This window comes from Manduca sexta, chromosome 16 (genome assembly GCF_014839805.1).
Source record: "Manduca sexta isolate Smith_Timp_Sample1 chromosome 16, JHU_Msex_v1.0, whole genome shotgun sequence".
Taxonomy (NCBI): Eukaryota; Metazoa; Arthropoda; class Insecta; order Lepidoptera; family Sphingidae; genus Manduca; species Manduca sexta.
The window spans coordinates 13093629-13113054 of record NC_051130.1 but is presented as its reverse complement, the minus strand read 5'-3'; the positions used below and the strand labels follow the sequence as shown (position 1 = coordinate 13113054).

Genomic DNA, 19426 nt, shown 5'->3' with positions numbered 1-19426 from the left:
AATTTCCCAGTCTGTAGTTAACCCTGAACGGCGGCTCAACTAATTATTGACATAATAAAGGGCTACAAGAGGTGCATAGGGTTGGGAAAGATACCATCCTCATGTTGGCAATGTTAAAAATCGCGTATTGTTCTGTTATATAAAAGCAGACTTGTCTATTACTGGACATTACTTAACACAATGACACTGTTGTACACTGCACCACGGCTGGATCCCGCCGCACTAACCAACAACTTCCGCGTGCATCAGGCAACATTGTTGCGCAACAATGACACTCATCATACTTGCCAGAACGGATATATAAACTAGACCGCGTAACTATTGCCGCCTATAGTTAGACATATATTAGGACTGTTGAAACAGAACGTAGGAGTAAAACCAGTGAACTATTCCCATTCAGGGAACATACAGGGATGATAAGCTGACAACTGATTGCAAGGTTGTCGCCAACCAATGACAAGGAGGACTAAAGATTAGTTTACACGTTTTTTTTAAATACTTTGGCAAAGCTGCATGGTATTATGGCAACTAGTTTTCTAAATCCCTATTTTCTAAAGATTAAAAAGGAAGCTAAAGGAAAATATTCAATGTAAATAATTAGTAACATGACAGATCTAGTTTAAGTATCTACCGAGAGGGAAGGAGCCCTATCTTGCCTCCCTTGGCTACGCTCATGCCGTAATATTGCGTACAATCGTCACTATTCCATGTTCTCTGTTTACGTCGATACAGCTTCATGTCCAACATCAAATACTATGTGGATATGTGCTCGGGTTCACCATTTTTTCTTTCTAGAATTTATATTTTATCCAAGCACTTCAATCTTTTAATAAGTGATGTGGAAAATTCAATTTAAAATGTTTAAAGCCTGATCCTACGATTTAAACGAATGTTGGTGGACTCTGGCGCATATCCCTTTGGTACCCCGTGTCCCCTGCTATACTGCAGCAACATAATGTAGCTAATGTATACTCTATGTGTATTGTTGTGTGATTGTATGAACGTTAACAATTCACTTTATGTGATATTTTCTATTAGGATTTTAATGTTTATAATTTTGTACGTATATTAACCACTTTTTTAATTTACCGTAGTACGGCACGATGTTACGGAACAAAATTTACGAAGAGGCTTTCACATTTTCGATTTAAAAATTATTTTTAGCAATAAAATCTTTCCGCAAAGGCGCATTGCACATTTGTAAGGTAGACGAATAGACTTGTTGTCAATATGCGAAGGTGAATATCGGTCTATCTCCCTCGCACCTGTGCAGCGTTATTACAGTGACATCACTCATCGATTGCTGTATACTTTTCTGTTAAAAACAGAACGATTTTTAAATTCTTACCGCCTATTTAGGATATAAAAGTGAGCTTTGATAGGTTTTAAAAATACCAACAAAATTTAGTAAGATACTACCGTTCTGTAATACGATAAATTATAAAAGTGGGCCATTTTTTATAACCTTATATTCCATCTTATAGTTCTCATAACAACAAGCATAAAGATATACATCAGAACATGTACGGTACTGAAACAGTTCGTTTTAATTTGATGCTTGTTGATGTGATAACTGAAGTTCAGAGTAACACGTGAATTTAGCCTCAGGTCAAATAGCAGTTAAAACACATTTACATGTCTATTATAATGATTTATGTCATAATAAACGGCAAATATATACAAATGTAGGAATAAACTACGCTTAGCTTATTATACGTGTTACTCTGAACTATGTACAGGTGATGCCAAACTTTATGTCCATTCGTTTACTGACTTCACGGCATACAGATTGGCGTCAGTTGCGCAGGACACTGTGCGTCCGTGACGTAACGTTAGGACCTTTACTCGCGGCGTACGACTTATTTTGTATATTGATTAAAAAGTATTTTTGTAAATAATGAGAGAAAAGTAAACACGAGTGGTGCAAACTTGTTAGTTAAAGTATGGAATCGGAAAGACTCAAAATTTTATTAAGTAAGTACATTTCATGTCCACCATGTTGATTGTAGTCGACGTTAGAATATAAACGCTAAACTGATCTCTCATATGTTAGTTTAAAGTCTAAAGCGTAATGTGCACACTTTACAAGTAGTGAAACGACGTCGATGTTAGTGTAAGTATGACGCTTCTCATTCAAATTTTAGTGTGATATTTCCATCCCATTTTCTATATCAATTACTTATAAAATATTTTAAGTTAGTTTATTAGAACTGTTGTAAATGCAGACATTATGTTTCGGTCTCGCAACATTTATGCTATAAACCTTATATTTTTCTTTTTTTAATATTTTATAAGTCTATACTATTTCTAAATAAAACCTGTACATAGCATAAAATACCAGTTTGGACCTGTTTATTAACAATTATTAAATAATGAAGACAATATATGACCTCCATCATATTGTTGTATTTGAGGTATCATAGTGGGTTCAAATATTTGGTAACTTATCACTTATGTCTGATTTAGACAAATTGATTCGAATAAGAAAGTGGAGAATAAATACACAATTTTTGAGACAACACCATCTGTCAAGTTGTGGATAACCTTAATTGATAAATGAGTTTTCTACTCTTGTTTTGATGTTATAAGATCCTCTACTACTCCTAGATGCTTGTGTGGATCAGACAAACCTCTTTTTACGAGATCACTAACAAATAAGCTATAGATATAAGACCTTTTTGCTGTTTATATGTTGGTACATAGTCAATGTTCATGTTTGTAATGAATCTAAATTTTATTGTGTAATGTGCTGGATACAATAATGCACAATTAGACGCGTGTGCGGACTGTAACGGCTGTGTGCGAGACTCGCTCGGCCGTCACACCTCTGACAAATGTACATGGTTATTACAATAATATTATATAGATGATAAAATACTTTAATAATCTACTAATAGTGACATCTTTTAAACCAACTTCGCCTCAAGGTGAGCCAAAACAAACTGCAATAAATAACTAGTTAAATAAACCCTGTATTCATATACTCTCTTCTGGCCAACTCCTTTATTTATGAGAGATTGGTCACCATATTAGGTGTAACAATTTAATGTAGGTCAATATACAACTACTTCTATTGGTCCTTAAGGCAAAGATGTATCTACTGGCAAAATATCAACCCCTATTTTTATTGTAGCACCCTTTACTCAATAAGTATTGCTGTTAGTGAATGAAACAAATATCAATGTTATTGTATAACTAGTTGTAAAGGATTTGAGCTTATATTTTTTTACTATTACTGCTGTTGGGAAATTCTCCTTATGAATGAACATGCTTGTGGATATTGTGTGTATGAATGAAGTTAGATTTACAATATTTGTGTTGAATAGCTCATGTGTATGTGTCCAGAATAAACAATAAACTGAAGTAATACTTACCAATGCCTCAGTTCTAAAATGTAATTCAAATTTGGATTAACAGGAGATAGCTAAGATTTAGAATTGCTTGTCATAAATTTATTTATATTGTTGTTATTTAATGAATCTCCATAATCTTTGGGTTATAATTAAATAATGAATGATAAATTACACATTATTATAAGACATGTCAATTTATATCTTAGTTATCTCTCGAGAAATGTACATGATAAAACTGGTCATAATAAGATGCTCTTTACCAATAAATATTATTAATCAGTATTTTAAATAATTTTGTATCAATGTCATATAATTAAAGATTCAGACATAAGTCATAATTTGCTTAATAACTGATTGAAAATGTTTATTGAAAAGTCCAAATATTGCAACATCTGGAACATCCGCATTGAAATTGTATTTGTGTTTGACGATTAGTAAATGTACACTAGAATAGAGTCCTGATGTTAAAATTGTAATATTAATTTTAATATTTTATTGAAAATTGATTCATGACTAGTCAGAATAAAATAAATTACATGAAAATTCTTTTATTTTTGTTAGGGTAATATCAGGCTACTGTTTTGATTTTTATAGTGTTCTATATTATTAGGATTCTTATGATAATGTGCTATGCAAAATACTTTTATGTTGGTGAAAAGCAACATATCATGGGTAGACTATATAGATTATTTCAAAACCCAGAATCTTTAAGAAATCAATACTACTCACAGATTAAATAGATTCAAATAAAATAATAAGATGGACCTGAAGAATATTTACTTAAAAAATAATTATAATAAGGCTCATACAATTATCCTATGAAGTTGACAACTACAATGTGCAAAACTAAGTGTGCAAAGATGAAGTCTGCAAATCCGCGCTCTGCGCTCAGCCCTTGGAACTCATTCTTGTTGTCTGGGTTTACTTGCAGTCTCAGGCACACTAGAAAACCAAAATCATATTTGATTAGTAAACATTCTAAAATAACTAATTTACAAGGAAATGCGTAAATTGACATAAATTAGCAATTTGAAGAATTGTTCTGGAATAACCAACTTTTATAGAAAAGTTGCCTTTAAAAAATGTATTGCCCATTTCATTTTGGACTGTGTATTTGGGAACTACCCCGACTCGTAGTACTATTCTATAACATGTCTCATAGCTAATACGATTCTTAAGAAAACATGGTCATATTGTGCAGCTCCACTTACTTGCAGTGATAGCTTAGCCGAATATAGAGATCAGATCACGAATATAGTTTATTTGGTTTTATGAAGGCTAAAGCTACATGTGGATCTTACCTCCGAGAACAAACGAGCTGACGGTAGATATGAAGCCGCTCAAGAAAGAGTTGAATGGAAACGTGCCGACAAGACAACAGTACACAAACTGTATCACAGCCGTCAAAAACACATACAGCAGATAAGCATCGATGATCTTTAGCTTCTTCGGCGTCTTCGAAGTGTATTCTTGATATAATTTAGGGATAACTGCGGTTATTGAGGACATTTTGCTGTTTGATGCGGCTTTTTCTACGTTAATTGTCCAGAAATACACGTCATACATAATAAAATGACATTGACATTACAAATTTTCCTGTTGGCAATATGTATTACCGGTTTTCTCTTTGGAAGGCAGTGAACGTAATTATTTATAAAAATGTATGCTAAAGATATTGAAATATTTTATTTTAATGTTGGAACATCGCTTGAAACGTCAAAGTTTTAGAATTTGTGCATGTCATTCGTGATTCGCCTCATTCGTAAATATTACTAAAATTGTAATTTGAGTCTTTGTCTTTCGTAGTTGAATAATTATAATAAAACAAAATGTTGAGTCTTGATGGAAATTTCCCTGAATATGCTGTACCTGGAGCCAAACAAGTGCGCTTCGAGCCATACGCAGACAACGGCGGTAGCATTGTGGCCATCGCCGGTGAAGATTACGCGGTGATTGGGGCAGACACTCGGCTCAGCACTGGATTCTCCATATATACTCGAGATCAGAAGAAGCTATTCAAGTTATCAGACCGCACCGTGCTTGGCGCCACCGGATGCTGGTGCGACACGCTCACTCTAACGCGGCTGCTGAAGGCGCGTATGCAGATGTACGAACACGAGCACAACAAGTCGATGTCGACACCCGCAGTCGCTCAGATGCTCTCCACCATGCTGTACTACAAGCGTTTCTTCCCATACTACGTGTCCAACGTGTTAGCGGGCATCGACGCGGACGGTAAGGGGTGCGTGTACAGCTACGATCCTATTGGACACTGCGAGCGCTCTAACTACCGTGCCGGGGGCTCTGCAGGCGCTCAACTGCAGCCCCTGCTCGATAACCAGATAGGATTGAAAAATATGCAGAATGTGAGCGAGGCCCCACTCCCCAGGGAGAAGGCCCTCGCGCTCCTGAAGGATGTGTTCATCAGCGCAGCAGAGCGCGACATCTACACAGGAGACTCTATATACATACTCATTATTACAGCTAATGGAATGCAAGAAGAGAAGTTTGAACTGAGAAAGGATTAGATTTTGTAGTGCTTGTAACAATAAATATTTTACATAATATCAAAATGATTTTTATTTCTTCATTTACAAATAAATGACATAAGTAACAAGTAACCAAATTTATTGTTAAAAATAATTACAAGGTAACTACAATATACCCTAAATACTTTGTTCATAAATATTTACATTATTTCAATAAAATTGAAGGCATAATAACATTTTAATACAATTTATTTATTTATTTATTGTACTTAGGCATAACAAATATATTTTGTGGAAATATTTTGTCGAACATCTCATTAACTACTTCTTGGCATGAATTTTCACCTAGAACTGTTGCTTTTAACCGAGGTGGAGTTGTATTTCCAGCGACTAGAGGATGTATGTTGTAACAGAGTTCCACAGTGTCTCTGGGTGGGACGGTCACTGACATTTTTTTGTATCCAGAAAACATATATGCATCCGTGCCCTCTACAGCAATGCTCAACTTTATAGGGTTTGTGGATTTACCTCTCAAAATGCACCGCAGAGGAACAGATGTCAATTGCTGAACAACTGCAGGATAGTCGACGTCTACAGCTATGGGACACTCTTCTATCGACAGGCCCGACAGCGCTGTGGTGCTCATCACACAAGACCCCTCTTCATTACTCTTTCGGCGCCATTTAATATTGTATAAACCAACTCTTGTGGGAATGTCCTTTGGCTTATACTTTGCTTTTATACAGACAGCATCACAAGCTACATGCTTCTCAGCTACTTCAAGATTACTAATACAGGATAAACTTTTTTCTTCATCTGTATTTCTAAAGCATTCAGATACTTCTAACTCAGTATCTATTATAAAAAGATCCCATGGGCTTAAGATCTTTATCTGGGGCATCACTATGAATGGATCATCTACAAAGCACTTAGAAATAGGTCTGAAATTCATGGCCACAAAGTTAGTGCTTACTTCAAAAGGTTTAATGACAGTTATTTTAGTAGTAAAGTCCTTTGTACATTCCAGTTTAGCTATTTCTGGCAGATCAATAATGTATGACACTTTAATCTGCACAGTGGTGGTTGCAGTCCTGTTAGTTTTTAAATAAAACTTATTTGAGTAATTTGCTAACTTGCTAATGGTGTCCAGTGACAATTTTATTGGCTGAGCTTGTGGTGTGCCTTCAATAAGGCTCAGTTCTGTAACAGAGTCTGGGTTCGGATTATCAGGGGAGCTTAGCAAAGATAATGCAATTTTAAAATTGTTAATAGGACTTTCCTCATTATTTGTTACCGTGAAGGTGGTTGGGAACCACTCGCCCTGTAAAGCAGGGCTTGCATTTGTTATTACAATTGACAATTTGCTCTCCCTAGATGTTACATTGGCAACAGTCAATGGCACTATGCAGTCAAACTCATAGTCAGCTTTGGGACTCATGATGAAGTGGAGTAGTTCTGGATGTATTGTGGTGTCTGATAATTTAGATTCATCCATTTTAAAATTCAAAGTAATCTTTCTTTTCCTATCAGCATCCAAAACAAAAGAAACATTTTTGATGTGCAATTCTGAGCCATTGTCATGAGGATTGGGTTTGAATTGGCACAAGAACTGTTTCACTTTGCCACCCTGTAAAAATATGGAGGCACTTCCTTCATCAGTTATTGGAATCTCAATAGTTTCTGTGTGACTAGATATTGTTATAAAGCTTTTCTTCACCTCCAGTGTGGTAGTGTATGAGAGTCTCACATACACTTCCACATCAATCATTTCATCCATCCTATACCTTGCCTGTTTGAACTTAGGTTTCACTTCCAGGAAACTAGATATATTAATCATATCCACAGATACATTCAGTGGTTCTTTTTCAATAGACATCTGCCACAGTTCTAAAGCTTTACTCTGGGATGTAGCTGGTAAATCCGGTTCAGCTGCAGGGATATTCATGTTGAGAACTGACATGATGTTCCTAAATATCCTATCTTTATCATTGTTTGGCACCTGAATATATTTTGATAGTGCTTCAATGGAAAGCTGTAAGTAGTCTTGTATTTTAGCTGACAAGTAAGCACACTGCAATGCTCGATTGAGCACATGGGAAGCAAGGAACCACCACTTCTCCCTCCTGTAGTCCCAAAGCATGTGAGTGAGCAAGGTGAGAGCTTTACCATAGTCAGCAGAGTAAAAATATTCATTTGCCATCTCTACCACTAACTGCTTCCTCATTCTTGGTGAGTGGAATGTTTTAAACTGTGATATGGCACAGCCCAAGAAGTTTATAATCATTGTTGAATGATTAAACATCCTTTCATTGTACTGTAAAGCTAATATTGCTGCCTGCTCTTTCTGGGGATCATGAGGATCAGCACTGAGTCTGCCAGGACGCCAAGGCCTCTGCCCATAAAATTCTACAATACCTTCCAAAGGATCAGGAGGTGGAGGATACTGCAGAGCTTCACTACATACAGACCTCATGGCCTGTCTCCTTTTCACTGTAAACTGAGCTGCATATTGATAGTAGAAGCCAGGGTGCTGAGACTGTATTGCAGGGAGCCCTGCTCTGATCGCTTCATCAAACAATTCTCCAAAGGCACTGTATTGTCTTGCAATCCACGCATAATGTTCAAACAACAACTCTGTTGAACCAATCCTGTTTTTGTACCTTTCTATATGAGATTTGAGTTGAGCAATAGCATCTCTGGGTAAGTTAAGTGCAAACAAAAGCTTACACAGTTTGTAGTTGATGTAGCCTGCAACAGTTCTCACCTCATGTATGTTGGTGTCCACAGTCCTGGTCTCCAGCAGGTTGTTGTATGCATGCATGTAGTGCTTGTGGGCGGTGCTCATGTCCTGCTTCAGTTCATTGAGGTATCCCAGCTTAAATTGGTGCCTCACAAACAAATACTGATGTGTGGTTTTGTTAAGATGGTCTCGATGCTGTTTGATGTTTTTTGTCTCATGGTGGTAATAGTTCTGGGCAATGTCGTAAAAAGCGTTTTCTAAGCGAATTATGTAGCCCATGAGGTGGTCGCTGTGAGGAAGCACAAACAGTGATTTAGACTGTATTTCACAAGCAGCGCACAGGGCCTGCGCTCGCTCGGCGCCTAGCATGTATTCGGAGGGCGGCGGCGACTGCCGGCTCTGTATGACGACCACGGCGACCCGCGTCGTGTGCCCCTCCACTGCCGCACGGATCGACTGCACTTTGGACGCGCACTCGATAATTTTCTCATTCCATTGGGGATCATTCCAATCCATGTCGTAAAATATTACGACAACGGCGGGAATGAGAGAGACGCGTTTGTGAATCCAATTTTTCTTGAGAATGCCTTTGGGTATGTACCACTCGTAGGAGTTTCTCTTCGGTTTCACCACCGGAAACTCGAACGTGTTGTTGAGTAGCTTGAAGCGGACGGGAGTCCTGTCCGCACGCCTGTTGTTTGAGAAAGCGTCCCATATCTCCTTGTGCACGGCGTTGTTGATAGCGTCGAGCCCCGACAACCCGACCAGCGCCAGGGGCTTTAATATTATCTCGGGCGGAAATTCTGTATAATCACCCGGCTGAGTCGCCATTATTGTCGCAGCACTTGAGTGCGGCCAATGTGTCACCTATAATTACGGAAGTGCTATTTCATTTCATATCACAGTACGACTCAAAAAAATTATATCACGAAATCCAACACAACACCCCCATCATTTGCTAAAATCGCCATTCGTCAGATAAACGTCAAACTTCAAATTTACTTGACATAACTTTATAATATTGCTATAGATTATCGCATTGCGGCATTCTAAAAAAAAAAAAGAAAGGATAGTTTAAGGTATAAAAGATAGGTAAGGACTCTAGTAATTAATTTCCAATATAATTTTACTATTTTTATCGTTATTTCTTATGGCATTCCTTTTTTTTTTATAAATTTTGACTGATTCAAACCGAGAGCTAGTTTCGATAATTCTTGATAAAATTTCCGAACGTGTAATAAAATGTCACATTGTTTTGACTTTAGATCAGCTGGCATTTGGCAAACCGAGCGTGTTTTATAAATTTGTTTCCTTGCTGCTTTTAAATTTGATTCTGTTTGTAACTGTTTTCACTTAAATAACTAGCCAATTAAAAACATGACTTCTCAAGCGTTGGCATCGTTAACGGCGACATACACGGACTCGGAAGGAGAAGAAGATATGGAAGATCCTACTCCAGAAAAAGAAGAACCAAAAGAAACTCATTCCGTACCCACGAGCCCTAGGAAACACGAGGAGAGTAACAAAGCATCCTCGGCGCCCGTGACTCCTAAGAAAAGATTAGTGAGTTATGTAGACGACACAATAGTGTCTGACGAGGAGCCGCTGTCGCCGACCAACGAGAGCCAGGACGACATGCGACGGCTGTCCATGGAGACGGACACGGACGAGGCGCCTCCCCCAGTCGACCCCGACGACTCGCAGGACGGCGTCACCATACCCCCCGAGCCTGCCGGCAAGTGCCCCAAGGAGCTGCAGGAGTCCATTGCCAAGTTCTACAATCGCATGCTCACCGAGGGGCTAGACATGAACAGAATCATACAAGACAAGAAAAACTTCCGGAACCCAAGCATATATGAAAAGTTAATTCAGTTTTGTGATATTAATGAGTTAGATACTAATTACCCACCAGAGATTTATGATCCTCTGAAATGGGGCAAAGAATCTTACTATGATGAACTCTCTCGTGTACAGAAATTGGAAATGGATAGACGAGAAAAAGAAAAAAAGGAAAAAATGGCCAAAATTGACTTTATTAGCGGAGTCGCCAAGAAGCCTGAGAGTGATGATGAGAAAAAGAGAAAATCCAAATGGGACCAGGCAGCACCCAACGTGTCCAACAAGCCAGCCATTAAGCAGCCAGGGCTAGTGCAGCAGCCACTTACCAGCAATGTGACTGGTACCAAGGGCACCGTCATCTCAGCATTTGGATCTTTGCCCAAGAAACAAAAAATATGAAAAGAAACTAAGAATACAATAATATACAGACCAATTGCTTATTATGTTTGTTGTGCCACAGTTAAACCAGTAACTATTTCACTTGCATACAATATGTGTGTTAAATAATTATGTTATCAGTTAATATGGATAATAAGTTGTATTTACGACAAATACCTATCCATGTTACAAACTATTTTTTGCAAAAATATAAATCTCCATATCATGTGATAGTTCCTCAATTAGCAGTGCAAGGCCCTACAAAGGAATTCTTTGAAACATAGGTAGATCATTTGGTAATTTATACATTTGGAGCTAGGTTAGTGATTAAACCATAGTATCGCTATTATTGCATTTTGAAAGCCTTACAGGCAAACTAGGCTAATCTTTATATTACACAAGCTGTAACTTGCAGAAAAACTCTTTTGTCTATGTTTAATAATTATTGCGTAATAAAATATCATTAAGAGTTCCAATAAAATAATGAATTGGTGTTTAAGACTTTTATTAAATTACGAATACGAATATTCGAGTTTGAAAACAAAACATCACACTGTCATTGGCATAATTATTATGAAAGGCGTATTTATGAATAGAAAAATATAGTGAGAAAATAGACCTGTGTATTTACATTCATAACTCTCTGAAAAATAGAGATATGCCTAGTATTTTATAAGTATGTCCCAAATTATTACAAATCCTTTTTTATATGTCTAAAAAATATAATTTAGGGAACTGGCAACATACTTCAAAGTTTCTGAAGTGAATAAAAAGAGAATAATCGAAAACCGGTAATTAATAATGTTACCAACCTTCGAAATAGTACAGTTGACACATCACTATTAATCTGTAAAATCCGGGGGAGGGTTATCTATATAAACCTACGATATAAACACAAAACAAACCATTGTTTGTCATACAGATTGTCGATATCCGATTTGCGTTTGACTGACGCAGTTTCCGTGATTTTACATTTGTTATTATTTACATTCGCGTAATGGCTGAAGCTCCAGAAAGCGAGCCAGTGCCTTCGTCTAGTGAAAATCCGATAGCGGTAGAGGTAAAAGATGACGAAGGCCCGTCGGCCAAAAAACGTAAAGTGTCGGACAATGAAGCGAGCGATAAGCTAGAGCACAGGCTCGGCGGCATCCTTTGCTGCGCAGTTTGCCTGGACCTGCCCCAGGCCGCCGTGTACCAGGTACGGTAGAACAGCTGATAGCACCTGCGCCTTTGGGCCGCCGCCCCTTTTACACATTTTCTTTTGTTACGTAAGATAACTTTTGTTGCGAAATGCGTCGTGTCTGCGCCTGCATGACGTATTATTTTGTCACCATTTTGTGACATTCATGGCGCCGATAACTTACCGATCGGGATTGAGCGCAATTCGATGCTTACGCAAATGTTATTGTTGCGTTAGCGTGGTGGTGTTAGCGGCAGATGGTTAGCTGACCGTTGGCGGAGTGTGCGGTGTCGCCGGTCAGCTAGCCGCTGCGGCGGTTGCCCTCAAGCCCGAGGGTGCTGGGCTGTCCTGTGCCTCTGCTGGTGTACTCTATGTAAAGTTGTTTGTTGAATGTGTTCAGAGGCCGGCACAGTGTCCTGTATAATATGTATCTCAATGTTGGCTAGTATTAGCATAAGTAAAATGTCTGTGATATTGTTTTAGGATGTAATTAGTGTGTACAAACCCCTAGCTAGTAATATGTACTCTTGTAACATTTCATCTGAATAAAGAAATGTTTCAGAGATTTATTTCTTTATTTATTCAGTACTTTACCCAATCCCTGTCCTTGTTACAAAAAACATGAATTGGTAATCCATAAAAAGAAATTCAACATATTATGATGATATGTACCTTTTATTTTTATTCTTATATTCAAAACATGTTTCATAAGAATTTGCATTAATTATGAGGTATTATATTTTTGTGTTCCAATTTTCTAATGAAACTAAAGGTTCCATAGATAACATTAATTATCATTTAATAAGAATAGTTGCAATAATTTTCACCGTAAAAGTAGTAAGAGAACAGTTTGAATATAAAACAAATATTGATGACATGACTGACATGTTGATGAATCGAGTCTGTTTCCAGGGTCTGCAATACATGAGAAGGTAGACACCACGGCACACAGAGCACTCCACAGCTACACACCACACCACACACAAACAAATCTACTACACAAGGCATTGGCACACGCAATTCATTATTATTGCTTCCATTTTATCAGAGATATTAAAACAAAGCATTTTAAAGAATTTGTGATCATAGTCCTTTCTAGTTTTTGGTGGGAGTAGATAATAATTCAGCATTTAATTTATTATCTTATTTTTCTTTCTCTTTACTTTGATTCCATAATAAAGATATGAATTTCATATACCTATGTTTTTCTTTCCACTAGACAAAATTTATATGATTAAATATAATGTTAAAAGATATCCTAAATAATAGTATATAGTAAGTATAAAACAAGAGAACCAGTATTAGAGTTGTAAGAGTAGTTTATGATTTCAGTGCACTAACGGGCACCTCATGTGTGCGCCTTGCTTCATGCATTTATTGGCGGACGCTCGTCTGCGAGACGAGTCCGCCACTTGTCCCAACTGTCGCGTGGAGATCTCCAAGACTACGGCGTCTAGGAACCTGGCGGTTGAGAAGACGGTGTCGGAGCTGCCCTCCGAGTGCAAGTACTGTACGCGCGTGTTCCCGCGACACTCTCTGCAGCATCACGAGGAAAAGCTATGTGATGACAGGTGCGTGCAATAAGGTTTTCATTATGTTAACCTATCATTCAATGTTTAAATGAGAACATTGGCTTATCTACCTAATTACATCCCTTAATGGTTTTATTATGATTTAGAGTTCAAAGTGCTAACAGGTGCGTTCACTACGTGATCATATATATTTTATATCGTCGATCTGTTTGTTATTGTAGGTTTCTTAATGTCCAGTTAAAGCAATTCTCTCAATAACCTTTCATTATAATGAATACATTGAAAAATTGTAATCTCTACCATCAATTCCCTATGTCGATTGTTATTTTTGAAAGTGGGGGAGGTGTCACGTACCAAGGGCCTTCTTTTACCCGCTAGTAGGTCAAAGGTCACACCAGGTTGGTGAAGTAGCATACAGAAAGCATACTTTTCTTCCCCCAGGCGTTACAAGTTCACGCAAATGGTATTCGATAGCGCGCCGAAGCGACGTTACCTCGATAGTTTGGTTCGCATTGTGTCTAGCGTGTGCGCGCTGGTGGTGGCCGCGCTGCGGAGGTCCTACCTCCTCAGCGAGGTGTGCCAAGCGCCCAAGAGACGTAGGTACCGCAGGTGCGTCGCTGCCGGCCATCAATAATACTACACTCTAAGGATTCATACAGTACGCCTAATGAGTTTGCACGTGCCGCGGCGACACGCCGTGGGACTCGTGTGCTAGGAGGGCTGAACACATCGCCAACGCCATTTGGTGATATGACATCTGCAATTGGCACGAACTTACGGATAAGAAATGAACTTTGGGTTGTACATACCAATTAATGATAATTAAGTAATTATTTTAATAGAAGAAATTATTACATCGTTTTATTTATTCGTTCTCTAAACAGCCCTATTGATTAATATTTACATAATATTGTCTTCTTTTATGTAAAATTTAGTCAATGACAGACTGTATGAATGTTTAGACTGTGCTAATACTAATGCGCTTAATAACCCGGGTGATGCGAACCGAACTCATCGCTCGGATTAACAGAGGATGGCTTGATGTGCCAAGTGTATAATTTACACCTTGTCACTAAACGCAATTTGTACTCTCCTTACTTCCTACTCTACTTACCCATTATTTAACACTATAAGTATTTAAAACATATATTGTATTTGTAACACATGACAGTAGTATTATTAGGGTGCATCCATGTAAGCAAACGCGCGTGGACATAACGCGCTACTGCGGTCGCTCCTCCGAGTGAAGCTAGTGTAGTGTTGAATGGTTGCCGGCAGGATGACCGGTTGCCGGTACCTGTGCATCGGCTGCCCGTGGCTGGGCCCGGCGCACGAGGCGGCGGCGCACGAGGCGGCGTGCACGCACCCGCACAAGTCCGCCGCCGACGTGCTCGACCTCATGGCCGAGCGCGAGCGGCAGGCGCGCGAGGCCACGCTCGTCTACTCGCAGATACTCAACTTGCTCTCCTACGAGAAGATCACCTTCACCGGTCAGTATTTAATTATTAGGAAACTAGCTCGAGCATATGCTAACGGTAAGGCCCTTCGGACTCAACAAGGTAAGATGGATTATATCCACGGCTGATTTAATGTAGGCAGGTACCTACTAAAATATAGTAGATATCGGAAATTAGATGTTCTATAATTTTTTTTGATACGCTGTGCTGAATTGACTGAACCTTGGCAAACGCCTTAATCTTCAACTGTAAAGTCAGATGTCTAGTTTATAATTTATTAATCTAAATAACATTAAAAAAACTAAAAACGATTGTAAATATTTATGGCAAAGCGACCCTACAATTGAATTGTCGTGATTAAATACTTATTGTTATTGCCAACTTGTACATTCTATTTCAGCTTGAAACGCAGATGCAATTAAAAACGTGTTATTTTAATTAACTTGCATTGAGAGCATGCTGAGTCACCGCCTTCAGTCGATTTGGCCGCATCCTTGACCAGTGTGATAAGCGTTATTGGCTTAAGACATTTTGGCACGTGACGGTTCTATTATATATAGCTCAAATTATTAAATAGTAGGAACGTGTATTCCTTGTTTTTCAAAACTTGGTATTGTAAAGTAAGTATACCGCATCTGTAGTTCAAAGCACTAAAACAACGAGAGTAGTCGTAACGTATTCACCAGAATTATGTGGAGTTTTCGTCATTTTATCTGCGATGGTTGCTATACAGTTAGATAACACAAAATCTAATGACATGCTCTCAGCAGCAAATTTGTGTTAAAAGAACAGTTGTTTAGTTCCCAAGAAATAAAGACCGAGATGTTACACGTGTAGTAGGATATGTTGTGTTGTGTAGACTTGCAGCTGAAGCCGTACCGCACGGAGGAGTTTGTGCATAAGTTGTACTACGAGTCGTCGCGGTTCGCTGCCTTCACACACCAGTGGGTCGTGAAGGCGTTCGTGAACAACAACCAGCGCGACCCCACGCAGAGCTCGCAGCGGGAGATCACCTACCAGGTCACTATACTTTACTATGACTGGGAATCGTGTAGGTCACTTACGACTCAACCCCGAAAATGGGCATGGCGACGAGCGGTGTACTAAAAGGGACGGTTCCGATGCCACACCGCTGTCCGCACTGTTCTGGGACGGAAATTCACATTTGCCAGTACCTTTGTATCGTTTGTGGCGTGATAGTTCGCTATATATTGCCTGACAAAGCAGTGCGGATATTTGCTTAGCCCGTTTTCGTGTCTTGGCTCTAAGTCGCCGTTCCGAGCGGCAAGTTGGGGCTCGGGTCTGAGAGTGCGTGTTGCCGTGGCTGCAGCTGATCCTGAAGAGCAAGTGCGTGTGCGCGGTGGTGGTGCAGTGGCTGGCGGCGCGCGGCCCGTGGGGGGAGGCGCGCCTCGCGCCGCGCCTCGCCGCGCACTTCCTTCCGCGACGACGACGCCGACGCGCCGCCGCTGCCGCTGCCGCTCGCCGACCCCGCCGACGCCAACCGCCTGCTCTCCAACAAGGCCATACACTTCAGGTACACACCGGCTACTCTTAGTTCGGCCCGATTGTTGTTATAATTTTGCATTTTAAAATATCTATTTACGGTCTTCGAAATTCTCACACGCATGCACATGCTCTCTCTTTCTCTCACACACACATACTCACGTACACACACATATTAAACACACACACTGTTTTTCACATCATAAAGGAAGGGCAAAACGCAACTAGAGAAACCACTTTGGCCATGTGTGCTTCGTTCCATAATGTGATATGGGGCGAACTTAGAGCTATATCGAACACCAAACCCAGACAGATATCAAGCACAAAAACCCAATATCACAGTCAATAAATAAAAAACGAAGTGTGATGTTAAAGTGTGATGTGCAGGTTGATAATGTTCCTGTCGTCCAAGTGATTGGAGCGGCTGCACGAAGTGCTGCGGCTGCTGCGCGTGCGCCGCCGACGCTGGAGATACTTCCACTTGTACTACGACTAAATCACAGTCTACATCTGCGAGCGGAGTAGCGAAGAAAGTTTATTTAATAACAATAATATCTTAACAATTCAGTCTTGTATACGTTTAATATCATAACAAATACGAAGCACAATTTTTCATTGTTTAATCAGCTAAATATAAAATGACAAAGTTAAAGATTAATTGCTATAAGAACTAGTCTCCGCTACTTGGTTCGTCGAAACTGACTCCTAGTGCACCCGTACGCCACTAATATTTACCGTCAAACCGAATTACAGTCGTAGAAAGTGGCTGCCACCAAATATCCCCAACTGATGCCAGAAACTTGACTACGGTAAGAGGCCCGTGTGCACCCGCCGTCGTACCGCTCTGTTCGTCTAGTAGCTTAGTTAGCTAGCGATTTGAACATCGCATGAAATTTAACATACATAATGCAGAGATCGAAAAATAAAACGTTCATGTAGTACCTGTAAGAAGTCAAAATTACGAGTGTGTCCCACGCGTATTGATGGATGGTGTCACGTTTGGGTGCGATGGACGCGAGTTCGTACAACTCATTTAACAATAAAGATTTTTATTGCTTCTAAATTTGGCCTCCTAAGTAAAGTAACTGCGTTTAGATAGTTGCCGTTATCACGAAACACCTCCAAATATATTAAAGATAATAAATAAATGAGTAGGTCTTACTTTACGTGTTCTAGGCTGTTGAAAACACCTTACTAGTGAAAATCGCGAGTTGAACGACTGTCCGTATCTGAACAGAATCTTAGATAATTTAACTGTTAATACATGGTAGTAAATTAACATCCCTTCGGCAACTTAAATTTATTATTGCAACTAATGTTGCTGTTTATTATTTTTTTGTTTTAAAAACTATGTATTTGATATTTAAATATTATTTTTTTTTTAATTAAAATGTTGATGGGGAACGTAGACATATTGATGAGAACATAAATCGTAGGCGTAAAGTGCGTGATTTGAAACAAAACAGGTAATAAATAAATTACGTGTGGATGTCGTTATTATAATTTAACACAGGTTTCGAGCGTGTCTTTGCTTCTGCAAAAAGAACCTGACAGAAAATAAAAAATAGCAAAATGAATGAATTTTAAAATGACATCTGGTATATTTGTATGAACTTTAGTTTATTTATTTTTCACTCGTCTTGGTGTTTTGTCAAATAATTTTATTTACACAAATTATATTTAGTAAATTTGTTATGAAATATCGATTTATTTGTACAGTTATTGATTTTGTTAATGTGAATTTAATGATAATAGAGTACACTATTAACGGCTGAAACAATAAACCATTGCAATATACTGTACAGATTGATTTCGAATAACAACCAAAAAATGTAAGTATAGTACTAGTAATCCAAGTTTCTACTGTTCCACTGCAGATTTCATTTGGACGTAAAATTTCACGTGGAATGATCTCTCGGGCACTAGATCGCTTTATTAAATATAGAAAAACTATGTGGCATATACTTAATACATTTTCTACAGTGTCTGCTAATTCTTAATTTAGATTTCGAGACAGTAATTAATAAATATATACTGTATGCCACATACTTTAAGTACATTTTTGAATACCCTATTTTGAGGCACGTCGAGGCAGTGGAGTAGCGTAGGCTTCTGTCGCCCGAGGCGGACTAGATGTGTTTGCCGCCCTAAAGAGCCGGGCGAGAGGTTATCCGGGCGCTTCGGACGAAAAAATGTCGCGTTCCATTTTTCCGGCGACACTCTTTTTATAGCGCCCAAGTGTATGTCCATAGCACCGCCCTAGAGCCTCTCTCTGGGACGTGGCACGCCAGGCGCACCTCCTCGCCCTGGACACTGCTAAAAATTTAACATGATTGAAGGTTTTATTTCACGAATTTTGCCGTCCTCTTGAAAGTGCCGCTCGGGGCGGCCCGCTCCCCCAGTCTCAACTACGCTACGCCACTGAGTCAGAGCGGTAAGTCTCAAAGAGTTTTTTGACACCAATTCCAAAGTACTGAATGTGTGGTGCTATTGGTTGCTTATCTTGATGTATACATACAAATTGTTAATACGCGTCAACCACACTCTCGGCTTTAGGTTTATAATATTAATGGTGTAAATGGAATGTACTTTATTGCGAAACAGAAGCGTCGGCGATTTTCTATTACAACTTGTAGTTTACGCACACGACGTTTTTTTAAACGTATTTAAACGCGGAGGAAATCCAATGCAGTAGGAGAATTTTACAATTGTCCGCAAGATGTCTGCAAGTAAGACGCGTGGAAAACGCTTGTATAAAAAACATGGTGTGCACAGACCCTTACGATTTATAGTTGCAGTATGAACGAATGAAGGAGCGGCGACATCTAGGTATTCGTAAATCATAGTGAAGTAAAGCTCAAGTCGATGTTTTGGATGGATGTTTTATAAAATTAGATAGGCATATTTAGATTAGCACAGAACAATGCAAGTTCTTCGAATGTTATATACCTACGG

At 39.0% G+C, this 19426-nt stretch overlaps 5 protein-coding genes across 5 annotated transcripts in view; 3 read left to right on the top strand and 2 right to left on the bottom strand.

Annotated features, from left to right (window-relative positions):
* Nucleotides 1–9584, bottom strand: part of LOC115450445 (trafficking protein particle complex subunit 11) — a 28621-nt gene extending 19037 nt beyond the window's left edge. Inside the window, 1 exon segment of the mRNA XM_037439172.1 lies at nt 6840–9584. Coding sequence (XP_037295069.1) covers nt 6840–9413 — 2574 coding nt within the window. The 5' untranslated portion in view covers nt 9414–9584.
* Nucleotides 4114–4929, bottom strand: LOC115450453 (dolichyl-diphosphooligosaccharide--protein glycosyltransferase subunit DAD1). Its single transcript, XM_030178469.1, has 2 exons — nt 4655–4929; nt 4114–4295 (listed from the first exon to the last, which is right to left on the bottom strand). Exons 1-2 carry the CDS (start codon nt 4917–4919, stop codon nt 4165–4167), a joined length of 396 nt encoding a protein of 131 aa, XP_030034329.1. The 5' UTR covers nt 4920–4929; the 3' UTR covers nt 4114–4164.
* Nucleotides 5059–5926, top strand: LOC119189466 (proteasome subunit beta type-1-like). The gene has a single exon (XM_037439176.1). The coding sequence runs from the start codon at nt 5183–5185 to the stop codon at nt 5879–5881; it is 699 nt and encodes a 232-aa protein (XP_037295073.1). The 5' UTR covers nt 5059–5182; the 3' UTR covers nt 5882–5926.
* A 250-nt stretch (nt 9585–9834) lies between the features above and the next one.
* On the top strand, nt 9835–11293 carry LOC115450448 (SAP30-binding protein). The gene has a single exon (XM_030178463.2). The coding sequence runs from the start codon at nt 9960–9962 to the stop codon at nt 10818–10820; it is 861 nt and encodes a 286-aa protein (XP_030034323.1). The 5' UTR covers nt 9835–9959; the 3' UTR covers nt 10821–11293.
* A 279-nt stretch (nt 11294–11572) lies between these two features.
* Nucleotides 11573–18044, top strand: LOC115450446 (cysteine and histidine-rich protein 1). The gene is given in 8 exon segments (XM_030178461.2): nt 11573–11997; nt 13312–13550; nt 13953–14120; nt 14790–15001; nt 15828–15988; nt 16299–16400; nt 16402–16502; nt 16859–18044. Coding segments are annotated over 8 exon segments (1212 nt in total). The 5' UTR covers nt 11573–11796; the 3' UTR covers nt 16887–18044.
* Nucleotides 18045–19426: the final 1382 nt, after the last annotated feature.

Excerpts from the sequence above, each read along its gene's own strand:
- LOC115450453 (XM_030178469.1), bottom strand. The coding sequence starts at position 4,919 with ATGTATGACGTGTATTTCTGGACAATTAACGTAGAAAAAGCCGCATCA. Across the intron at positions 4,296-4,654 it reads CAGCTCGTTTGTTCTCGGAG|TGTGCCTGAGACTGCAAGTA; the intron begins GTAAGATCCACA and ends TTGGTTTTCTAG.
- LOC119189466 (XM_037439176.1), top strand. The coding sequence starts at position 5,183 with ATGTTGAGTCTTGATGGAAATTTCCCTGAATATGCTGTACCTGGAGCC.
- LOC115450448 (XM_030178463.2), top strand. The coding sequence starts at position 9,960 with ATGACTTCTCAAGCGTTGGCATCGTTAACGGCGACATACACGGACTCG.